Genomic DNA, 12,086 nt, shown 5'->3' with positions numbered 1-12,086 from the left:
TTCTGCTTTTTCTCACACGGTTTAACAAGTTTAGTGCGACATAGTGCAACTTGTTAAATTTTCTCTAGCTTTGTCTCACTCCCAATTATGATGCTTCTTACTTTTTTTGACTTACTTTTGTTGATAGAACATATTTCCTGAAGTTTAATCTAATCTTCACCCTTTTATTCTCAGTTTGAATCAATTTGTAAACTGCCTTTTCTAGGCAGTTCTGTATTCTAGCATTGCAATTTCTTTCTCTACTGTCTTTGAACTCTTTTTTGGATGGCCACAACCTTTTGTATTACAACTGACCTCTAGTCTTGCTACTTGCTTTTGGTTTATCTTATGCCTCCAGGGCTGCTTACTGCTTTTGTTTCTATGACTTTCTACTTGCATAGTGAGTTTATCTTTTTATTTCCTTGTACTATTTGCATTATTTCTTACTGATTTGCAGTTACTTGTTGGAAGATTGGTACAGGTGAATGAGATGTAAACAAAAATTCTGTGCTTTATTTTGGGTTTTCAGGATCTGAAAAGTGATCACGTGAGCTAGCCATATCAATGAGGGGCATTAGACATGATTACTTTTAGCTAGGAATACCAATAGAGAAGAAAGCTGAAATCATGTTTGGAGTGTTATAAAGCAGTCTATATAATAGAATATTAAAAAAAAAAAAATCTGGGTATTTATTAGGCCGTTCTGTGCTTTATTTTTATATAGTGGGGTTCTGTGATGCTACTATATTATGGCTAAGGATTGATGTCAGTTTGGTGATGTTGATGTTGGCATTTCCTATCTCCTAACTTTGCCTGTTATGTGCTGCTACTCTCTGTGAATTAAGTGCAGCTGTACTGTCTGAGTCCTTTTCTTTGGCAGCATGAGTGACTTCGGTTTATTCTTCCAGGTGCAGACTCTAACCCTGTGTCTCTTTGCCTCTTCACAGAGCGCTTCCACATGTCATATAAGATTGTGCGAACAGACAGCCGGCTGGTTCGGAGCATTCTGACCGCCCATGGATTCCATGAGGTGAGTGCAATGAACTTCTGAGCTGATTTGTGCTGGCCTGGGAGGTGATGATAATGTTTTTGGCATTTTTGTGGGTTTTGTTGTTTTAAGTCTGCAGGGTTAGAACCAGGAAATTGCTGTGGGCCCCCTTGAGGTTTTTGGCTTTGTCTTTTAATGTACTCTGCTAGTCAGACTGTAAATATGTCATTTTGCTCTCTCAAAGGAGAGGGAAGCCTTAGCCTTAGTTATTAGTCTTAAGCCTTCAAAAATAGGGAAAAAGAAATGCGGAAGTTTGTTCATGTGTTTTTTCTCTTATTGCTTTTAAAGTGTCACACCCTTGGGAAGATCTGAAGGATATAATTTCTCAGCCTTTACAAGCTTTCAGAAGTATTGATGTAGTGTTTCACCCTTCTCTTCTAGCGTTTGTCCTGCCCTAAAGAATGTCCTGTATGCAGCTAATGAGAATTTGAGTGATGTGTAGGGTAGTTTTTTTTCAGAATAACAGCCACTTAAAGAATTGATCTGACAGGTTTCCTGAAGAGATTTAAAATGCTTTATAAACTGTGTTTAAACTTTCTATGAAAATAACAGTCTCACAACTTTGTTTAGAAAAATTTGACATGGTTGTTTTGCAACACTGGGGATACCTTAGGGCAGCTATTTGGCTGGAGTTGCCCTTGTATTAGAGGTAGTAGAGGAGACTAGACTAAACTAGAGTTGCTTTGACCTTGTAGATCTAGGGACAAAGTGATGTTGCTTTTGTGTGTGGTGTTTTTTATGTTGCTTTTTAGGTTCACCCTAATAGCAGTGATTATAATCTCATGTGGACGGGATCGCACTTGAAGCCCTGCTTGCTGCGTACCCTTACAGATGTTCAGAAAGTCAATCATTTCCCTAGGTAAGGCCTTTATGCCATGTTTTGTTGAACATCTCTCTGAGGATTTGCATAAATCTGAACATAGAACTCCCCCAAAAATAGAGTATACATGGTACTGTAAAATCCCAACAGACTGGGCAAGTGCCACATGCTGTCTTAATTCTTAATGGTCTTAGGGGTTTTTGGGGAACAGTATATGAATTAAAATGCTTGTCTGTAGCCCAAGTGTTGGATTTTTAATTTTATTTTCTTTGTTTGATGATAAATTGTTTGTGACTTTGGGTTTTTAGTTAGAAGCATAGTCCTATGTCCCCAGCTAAATTTTGTAACCACTGTTATAACAGATTGCTGTGCTTCAGTCTGTCTTGGGAATTGCAGGAAGTGCCACAAACTATCTTAATACTGCTGTAAGGTAGAGGCAGTAAACCTTGAGAGTAGTTGTGGGTCAGGGTTTAGACGTCTGTCAAAGCTACAGATTCTTCAATAACTAGGACAAAGGGTTGCTGTCATGTCAGGGAAAAAAATAGATACAGTCTCTTGTTTTGGGACTGCAGGTCATATGAACTGACACGAAAGGACAGACTGTACAAGAATGTCTGTCGAATGCAGCTGGCCCATGGGTTCAAGACATTCCATATCTTACCTCAGACCTTTATCCTCCCGACAGAGTACCAGGACTTCTGTAGTAAGTGAATGGCTGCTGATGCTCAGACATAAAACAAAATAATGGGATGTGGGGGGAAGGGAATTATTTTTAATATCCTAGCCTTTTGATCATGCCAGTGGTTAAGGCAACAAAATTAGAGGAAGCTGGGAAGACAGTAGAAAAGGTCCACATGATTTCTTTATGTAATTTATACTCTGCTGTTTACTCCATACCTGTGTAAGATTTCAAAAAGCTTATGTGGGCTAAAGACTCCAAAATGGAGGAGTTTTTTTGTGCACAGTGTTGTTGATGACTAGCTTCACAATATCCCTGCTTAATGCCTGGGAGTACTGAAGTGAGAAGTGCCAGAAGGAGGTGTAAGGCAGAAGAATGAATCTATGGGGGCAGCAGAGGGGGCTTCAGGAAGGGGCTGTAATAATTGCAGTGATTCCAAAGGGGTGAAATAGCATGTGGAAAAAGCAGACTTTGATCTGCTTGTGGAGTTCTCAGAAGCGTTGACCATAGGCAACATTCTGGATTCTTGTTCCCCTGTTAATAAGCAAAATGGAAAATGTTACAGACTTGTGCTGTTTTCTTTTAATCAGATACCTATTCTAAGGACAGAGGCCCTTGGATAGTGAAGCCTGTGGCCTCTTCCAGAGGTCGAGGTGTCTACCTGATAAATAATGTAAGTGTTCATTAAAAGGACTGCTCTTTAGTAACACTGTCTTCAAAACTATGTCAGCTTCCAGGCAAGAGGCATGGAGGCATTTAACTGGACACTGGCCTTACTCTCAATTTCAGCCATATACTGGTGAGCAGTTCAACAGCCTGGAGCAGCTTGGAAGGCCTGCCTTGGCCTGTGCTGTGTAACCAAAAGCAGTCTATCTCTTTGTTTGCTGTGCTCATCTTGCAATCTACCTTCAGGTCTTAGCTTATTAGGAGCAAGTTTATATACCCTGAGACAGTTTGGGAAGCTGTGCTGCTTTATGCTCTCTCTGTGGCTGATGGTAAGCTGACCTTGTGGAGATTTCCAGAACTCTCCTTAGTTGTTTCCCTGTATGACCTAAACAGTCCTCAAACAGACCCCTTGTTTCCCACTTCCCCATGGAAAAGACCAGTTTAAATGAACCTTGATAGAGTAGGAAGTGTATCAATCTTAGAGCTATGTTATCTAAAGGCTGATGTGGCCTTCCTGAGGTGTAATGGGGATAGTTCTTTGAGATCAATGTGCAGGTTTTAGTGTCTTTTGCTCTTTGTGGGCTCTGCAGGGAGTTAAGTCATCATAGGTAACAAATACATCTGAACTGGAGCCAAACAAATGAGAGGATTCCAATAAATATGTTCAACAGCAAAATGACTGTTGAGTCATTTTGTTTTCACTCATTCAAACCCCTTTAGCCTTCCCTGCTCTGAAGGGGTCATGCTGCCTCATCTGTTCTCTACTTGGATCATTTCCCATAAAATAGGGGAGCAATTCGCCAAGTGTATGAGGTAAGTATTTCCAGAACTGCACTCAGTTTTTTCTTTGCTTGAAAGGGAGGAATGAGCTCACATGGCTCACATGGCAGTTGGCCATGACCTGGGGAAAATACCCTTCTGGGACTAATATCCCTTTGTGTATTTTGTTTGAGAAACAGTGCAGCTAGTTTGGCCCACAGGCCAGTTTCCTTCAGTGTGATGCCATTAAAAGAGTGTCTCTCAGAATCTTATCACAAAAGTTTTTGAAAACAACAATAACCCCTCCAAATAAAAAACAAACCTTGCATTTCCCTGATCTATATAAAACAGCGTGTCACTTTCATGTGATATTCTGAGGGAAGTTGAGCTTGTTCTCTCACATCCTATGTAAGCATTTTATATGCTTAGGTTTTCTGCTCATGATGCTGGTGTTGTGGCTGAAAAGATGCAAAATTTTGCATAAAGGCAGAATCCTGTGATTCTCTTGCCTCTTTTGCAAACTGAAGGCCAGAAAGTGTTATGCAAGAAAGTCATTACAAGAGAACCTTGAGTACAGCAAAAAGTAAAAGCTTTTTCAACAGATCTCATAACTTTGTAATGTGTATTTGTCATAGTTGGAGCTTTCTGTTCTTACCTACAAGTGTAGCTTCTTTTGGGTACAGGAGCTCCTGCTGTGAGCTGACACTCAGCAGAAGGTAGGCAAAAAGGCTACCAGCCTTGGATACCGGCCCAGGATGCAGATAAAGATCACAAGTTGAGTCATTTTTTTCACTTGTGACTTCACCAATGTAGTGAAGTAGTTATGTACTCCATCCTGGGTCTTCTAAACCCCTTCTCTATGTGTTTGGTTAAACCCTTGAGAAGCAAACAGAGTAACAGTTACTTCTTAGATATGAGGGGGTTTTTTTCCTGCCTATTTTACATCATTGCCACGTGGCTGTTAAATCTATATGCTACTCTGAATATTTTACTGGAAAATTCAGTGAGGAGGTTGTTTTGGCAGTGTAATCATTCCTAGACTTCTCTTTAGGATCTAATTACCTTAAATGTGTTGTGACTGACAGTTATGTTTTTTCCTTTTGATTTTATTTCTTCCTTCCCCAAACATACTTATTGGTACAGGGTGGCTTTAGGAGGGAAAGGCAGGAAAAAATGGTGGATTTGATCTAATTTCCTATTCCTTACATCTTCTGGTTTTTCACTCTTAAATTCTCTGTTCTTCTACAGCCAAACCAAATTGTAGTGGAAGACAACATCTTGGTGTCTCGTTACATCAGCAATCCCTTGCTCATAGATGGTGAGTGTGCTTAGGAATTGCTTTTCTCCCTTCTTCCCACCCTGCATCTGACGATCTCTGCGAGCTTTCTAGGAGTTTAGTTGAATGATGGAGTGGTCTAGCATCAGACTAATATAACTAGAGAATTCATTAAAATGTGGAAGCTTTTCAACTGGGATAGTTTCAGGCATCTGTGTCAACAGCAGATAATGGTTTTTTGCTCTCAGGGTCTGTTGAAATTCCTCAACCAGTTATGGTGTCTGAAAGATATTTGTAGTTACTGACTCTTGACAACTGTATTTCAGATTTCAAGTTTGATGTGCGTCTCTATGTTCTGGTTACGTCCTATGATCCACTTGTCATCTATCTCTACGAGGAAGGATTGGCCAGGTATGGGAGAAGTCTTCCTTTTTCAGTACCTGCACTTGGTGATTCAGACATTTCTTGGCTTGCCTCTCTACTCCTGAAACGATAGTAAAATGAGGAAAGTGCCAGTTAGGGAATTGTGCAGAGTTTAAATAGAAGATACTTCATCATGCTGTGTCTCATCAGATTTCTTCATATATATTATAGGATCTTGAATGAATGATTTTATATATATATTATATAATTAATAAAGCAAGTTTTCAACTTTCAAGGGTCGAATGGCCAAACACAATGTCATTGGCATGTTCATTCTCAAAGCTGAGTTCTTCTTGAAACTTGTGATTGTTGATACCTTTTTGCCTCTTCTCAATTCTCCAAGGGAAAGTAAATCCAAGCTTTCTCAAATTTATCTTAAAAAAAAAAGTGGGAGACCTCTTAATTAATGAGGTCAGTGACTCATTCATTTCAATGACTCTTCTAAATTTTAGGTCAGCATTTTTATTTTCTGCAGTATCTACTAAGTGGTTTTAGGCTAGCTGGCTGTTTTTTCCCTGCAAGATAACAATTTTACTTTGTATGTAAGTCGTGAAAGACACTTGGGATTCCCTAGAATCAATACTCATCTACCAAAAATACCTAGTTTTCTTTGTCCCAGAAGTTTAGCAAAATATTTGTCTGTAGTAACTAATGGATTTGAAGCAACCACCCCTCCTGGATTCCCAACAGATCAGAATCTTAACTGTAGTGATGTTTGAGAAAAGAACATCGCAAAGCAGTCTTCAGCAACAATTTTAAGTAATGCTGTGTCTTTCTTACAAGCACATTGATGTATTCAGAATATCTCAAGGGTTCATGCCTGTTATGGCTCTGACTTGGTTAGATACAGAATCCAAATTATCTTTGTCCCAAGAAGATAATGAATTCCAAATAATACATAAATAATGATCCCACAAGAAATATCTATTAGATTGATGAATGCTCTTCAGGTGTGTTGTAATGTGCCTCTGTCTGCAAAGATAATGTGAACACAGTTTTTTCCCTAAAAGGAGGCAGAATGGGGAAACTTGTCTTCATAAGTGGGAAGCTTAACAACTGTATTTACTTTAGGAATGGAGCCTTAAACATGCCAGTCATCCAAGACTTTTCTCTTGGGAGCTGGCAGCTAAACTGCTGCCAGTTGTTACCTGCTAATATTGCATCTTTTTGGAAAGTGAAGAGGGCAACAAGGTAGTGTAGAATTCCAGCATGTTTTCAGAATGGGCAGTACATAGCAGGCCTTTAAAAATAGGATTTGCACCGTCATTAATATGTTAAAGGTGACTTTGCTGATGTTTTAACAAAGGAGTTTACTTTTGGAAAAATCCATGTGTATAAACACAGGTATTCTACTCTGAGGATAAGTGTGCATTTTTGCCAGTAGAGTAATATATTTTGCTTGAGGGGTAAGAGTGTGGAAGTGCATATCTGGCTATCCATGGAGAAACATCAGTCTCAGCAATTCTGGACTCTCAATATTCCATGCCCATCTTCCCGATGTCCATTTGGCAGCAATACTTGCAAATCACTTTTCAGTGTTCTGAAATCCTTGGCAGTTTTACGTGTGTCTAGATTCCATTTGTTTAAACTATAATCAAATCTGGTGCATGTGGTGTCGACACACATGACAAGTGGAACATATATCTACAGGACACCACAATATTACTAATTAATGTTTTCCTTTCTTTAAAATTGCATCCCATCCTTCAGCTTTCTGTGGGAGGTAGATAGTTTATGGCGACTAAATGTGGCAGTAGGTATCTTAATGCTACTTTGTGATATGGTCCATTCTACCAGTACAGCTATGGAAGAGGTGTAGAGGAAATGAAAATGATGAGCTGTTATCTCTATTCCAAGAGATAACTCTGGGCTATGGGGAGTAGCTCTGGTTCTGTTACTAAGCTTCAGCTGCCCACTGAGCAATTTCAGCTGAAGTGTCAGCTATGGCTAAAGACTTGTAGTTGAATGCTTTCACATGATAACTTTGAGTTTATTGCAGACAGTATCTTTAATTATCCTTAAGTTTTTCCCATCTACTGTGGCTGTATGGCTGGTATGTCCATGCTGCAAGTGCTGGCAAGCTCTCTTTGGAGGACCATGCTCAAGGCGAGCAGAGGCTGATAAAACTTTAGGTGGGCTGTTTTGTGTGGCCTCCAGATGGCACTAGTGGTCTTCAGTTGTAGCAATTTGCATTTTCCCCATACCCTGCATTTGCAGACGGAGTTGATGAGAGAAAGAGCCTGGAGTCACTGGAGTATGGCATCCTATTTAGCTGTTTTGCTGTTCATTTTACAGTGTGAGTTACATGCTGGGAGAGAGCATTGTATTGTGTCACATAGTGTAATGCTTTGGTTTAAAGCTGGGTGTCCTAGGGTGACTGTGGACACTGGGATAAAAGTTTAGCTCTGCAGGGAGAAGGAAATGTTTTAACCTTGGGGAGTAGCAGCTGTTTTTAACACTTTGCTTGAGAAAAAAAAAAAACCCATGCTGCTTTAACGGTAGAAACAATTTCTAGCAGAGAACTGGGAGGTAATTTCAGGGTCTGGAATCAAAGGTGGTGTAGAAGCAAGCCAAGGCGAAAAATACCAGCAGAACAAAGCAATGTAGTTTTGGAGCCTTGGCTAGTGCTTGTGGTGCACTCTGGTGACTTCCATATTTTGAATTTGCTTTCTGAAGGCACATAGGCTCTGAAGTGTAGTAAGGATGACCTAGCTTGGTGTTTTAATTTTTTTTTCCATTTTCTTAGTCTATCTGAAAGGTCATGTTCCTCTCTAACGTTATGCTTTGCATATTCCAAGAGGAACCTGACTGTTTCAGTAAACTTGGTGGCCTCTACCAGAAAAGGAGTGTTATGAGGAAACCATAAGACATAATGATCTTTGCAAGGAACAGGCTTGGTATAACAAATGTTTGTGATGTTTGACTAGATATTTCCTTAGGCCTTGTTTCTTCTGGCACAGCTAGACTTGTCATGGCATGATCTAGAGTGGAATTTGAGGCTTCAGAGCTGAGGAGAAGTAAGAGATTGTGGATCCAACGCTTTTGTACCTTCTATTTCACTTTCCAAGTTTCATCTGAAGGAGCTAGGAAGGGTATATACCCAGGTGTGCGTAACAAAGCCTTCAGCTGTTGTACTTGAAGTACTAAATAACTATTTGGTTTGCCCCCTGGCCAAAGTTCTTTCTCTATTTTTTATTAATTTTTTAAATGCAGTTTTTCAGGAAGATATTGACTTGAAATGTTTGTGGGTTTGTGTGGGGTTTTTCTGGTTTTTTTTTTTTTTTTTTTTCTGTTTATCCTCTCAAAGAATACTGAGTAGAACTTAGGATGCACTGATGTTGAATAGGTTCCTTTTCTAGCTATTCCCATTCCACTCCATGTGGAATAAGCTGTATAAGGGGACAGATCCTCAAGTGAACAGAGTCAACTATCAGACTTTCGGAGAGTTATTAAGCGTGGTGTCAGTAAACATGCTCTGTTTTTACTTTCTGTTACAAGTTTTCTAATTGTTCCTCCCTCCAGCTCTGTCAAAACTCCTTGCATATTTTGTGCCTGGTGGACCTCTAGAGGGACCACTGCTAGTAGATTAATTTGGAGATATTCAGTGATCTGTTTGGAGGGAGTGGAGTGGGGATTTTTTTTCTCTTATTTAAAGCTTGAAACAAGACTGAAGCTGTGTGTAAGACATAAAGCAGCACTAGGTAGCATAAGATCCTCCTGTTGGATTGTAAAATTGAACACATTTCTAGTACATATTAAAAATAAGTAGATGCAATGTACTGCAATACATCTGTTAAACTGGCAGATATTTAGTAACTCGTACTGGAAAGGACAGTTGTAATCTAGATTGATTGTCTGTGATCACAGCCTGGGGAATTGTAGCTGGGACCTTGAGGGTATAGATTTGGAAAATGAGATGGTGATGGCAAGCTTAGTCCAGGTTTGCCTGAGAGTATAACTCTGTCATCTGATCATACATTAAAAATCTTGGTAGTTTTATTTATCTGAGATTTCCAAAATAGGCGATGTAATATATTTATTGACATACCTTTTATATCTTAGTTTGAACAAGAGGTACATTGTTAGTAAACTACAGTCGTAATTGTAAACTTTGACATGCTTCTGAAGGTGACTCACCAAGCCCATTTAAGTGGGTATCCCAAGGCTTCACTTAGAGCCAACTGCTGAATTGGTGGATTATGCTGGTTTTTGGAGGGGCATTCATGTTCATAGAGAATAGCAAGCCTGACTTGTGCCTGAAGTACAGCTGAAGAGAACATAGGGCCAGGTATAGCTTGTGAGTTTGTGAGCCTTCCCTGTTTTGCTAGTTCTCTCTCCTGTCTAACTTCCCCTCCTTCTGTGTGGGACAGGAAGGGGCCTGGTGGACCTCTCTTGCTTGGTGCCTGCAGGCATGATGAGGGCTTGACACACAGTGTGGGGAATTCATAGTGAAATGGCTCCTTGTTTTGGGGAGACTTCATGATAGACTGTTTTTTCTCCTAAACCATGTTTAGACTGCCCTATTTCTGAGCTTGAATAGCTGGAAGGGTCATAGACCACCAGGAACTTGTTGTTCAGATTACACTGAATTTGAAAAATAGATTAGAGAAAAAGAAACAGCAAAACTGAGCTGAAACCCAGACATTCTTGCAAAAGGCCCAGGGAGCAGCAGCTTGGGGAGACTTTCCGGTGGGACACCAGAGTTAGCTCTGGGGTTAGACCACTGGGCTTCGCAGCACCTAGCTGCCATGCTGCCACTTGAGCTCACAGCACTCAGCTTTGTGACACCCTTCTTTCAGTAGCCTGCTTTCCTAACTGACACTGGCTCCTCTGGGATATTCACCATTTCTGTGCTGGATTCCTGTGGTTTCTAAAGAATTCAGGTGCTTGCTTTGTGCCAAGGAATTCACATTAGCTCACAGGCTGTGCTTAGGCCAGAGCTGGCTGAGCCAGCTGCAGCAGCCCCATCCCTCTTGCAGTAACCCCTGCCCAGCAGCCTCTGCTCCTTAGGAAGTGCAACTCATTTATTCCTGTGTGGACACCTGGGACTGGGCTACAGCCACTTCAGTAGATGCTGCCCCATGCAGAAGCTGTGGAGCAGTGTTATTCACTAGATGTACCTGCTGAACTTCAGGCCAGTGGGTAGACCATCAAGCCAGAAGGCTTTATTGCTGCTTCCTTACTTTTTAATTAAGATAATCAGATTCAGATCACTGAGGTGTATAACTACATGACCCTACTGTTGTGCTTAACAGACAGGCTACTAAGCAGTTGTTAAAGCTGGTCATCTCAGTTGTTAAAGCTGCTGACAGTCTGAACAATGAAAAATTAGAGAATGTGAGAAACAGAACATGAGAAGTTCACCAAATCACAGAGTAGCTGAGGTTGGAAGGGATCTAGTCCAACCCCCTGCTCAACTGGGGCCATTTGGGTCTTGTTGCCCAGGACCATGGCTTTTGAATATCTCCAAGGAAGGAGACTCCACAACCTCTCTGGGCAACCTGTGCCAGTGCTTGGTTATCCTCATGGTGTTTTCTTCTGCTCCAAAGGTTCAAAATCCTGTTAATGGCAATCCATAAATTGAAAACACACAAATTTGTTGTGAAAAGATTTTAAAGTCTTTTATTTTTCCTCTCTGTTCCTGTAGACATCTGGTAAAACTGCTCCTGGATCTTGTTCATTAACATAGAACTGTTTGAGTAATTTAATTCAGCTTTGCTTAGAGAAACGGCGATTGTAGGAGATATCACCAAAACTACTTTTTATGTTTAATAATTCCCTTACAAGCTTTAGCTCCTGTTCATATTCGATTGCTTACTGACTAATGTCAGGTGGATGCTGTGAAACATATTAATGTTTCAGGTAGTGGAGTTGTGATGGTCTTTAGCCTTCTGTTTTCTGTCCCGTACTGTAAGGGAACTATGTTCCCTAAACAAAGCGGCAGCTAACAGACTAACAGGGAGGCTAAAGTCTAATGCATGGGAGGAACGAGGGACTGGGAAGGTGACTCCAAGTGTAAAATGTGAGGAGCATGCTTCTAAAAGTACTACACTGATTATTTCCAGGACATGTATTCAGGAACTCTGTGTGCAATCATGGGAAAGTCTATCATAATGTGTGCTTTTTGTAGAACTCATTTGAGAGAAGGGGGATTAACTATTCTTTCCTTCTTCCCATTCCAGAGTCTCTTCCCTTCTCCCCTTCCTTTCCTAGGCTCTGACTAGATGCCTCAAATAAGCATTCCAGAGCTGTCAAGCTTCATGCAAAACCACGTAACATCTTCTGTAAATATTTAATGATCCAGTTTACATGTTTCTGAAATGACTTGCAAACTTTACCTTGTGGTTAATTAATTTCCCAGAGTAATGCTGGAGATAAGGCAAAGAGCATTGTACGATCCCTTGGGTACTGTCCTGCCTGAAACTGTGACAGAAAA

The 12,086-nt window shown here is 40.4% G+C and overlaps 1 protein-coding gene across 8 annotated transcripts in view; it reads left to right on the top strand.

The window, feature by feature from the left end:
• Window positions 1–12,086, top strand: part of TTLL5 (tubulin tyrosine ligase like 5) — a 122,835-nt gene that overhangs the window by 5,408 nt on the left and 105,341 nt on the right. For all 8 annotated transcript variants that reach the window (XR_005701179.2, XM_040065934.1, XM_040065930.1 and 5 more), the window contains 6 exons: window positions 927–1,009; window positions 1,780–1,886; window positions 2,420–2,550; window positions 3,117–3,199; window positions 5,200–5,269; window positions 5,554–5,638. Coding sequence is in view for 7 of the 8 variants with exons in the window: in XM_040065934.1 (XP_039921868.1) it covers window positions 927–1,009; window positions 1,780–1,886; window positions 2,420–2,550; window positions 3,117–3,199; window positions 5,200–5,269; window positions 5,554–5,638 (559 nt within the window). In the remaining variant the exon portion in view is untranslated. The remainder of the gene's footprint in view (window positions 1–926; window positions 1,010–1,779; window positions 1,887–2,419; window positions 2,551–3,116; window positions 3,200–5,199; window positions 5,270–5,553; window positions 5,639–12,086) is intronic.

The sequence above is a fragment of the Hirundo rustica genome, chromosome 6, assembly GCF_015227805.2.
Source record: "Hirundo rustica isolate bHirRus1 chromosome 6, bHirRus1.pri.v3, whole genome shotgun sequence".
Taxonomy (NCBI): domain Eukaryota; kingdom Metazoa; phylum Chordata; class Aves; order Passeriformes; family Hirundinidae; genus Hirundo; species Hirundo rustica.
This window is presented reverse-complemented; position numbering and strand designations above follow the sequence as displayed.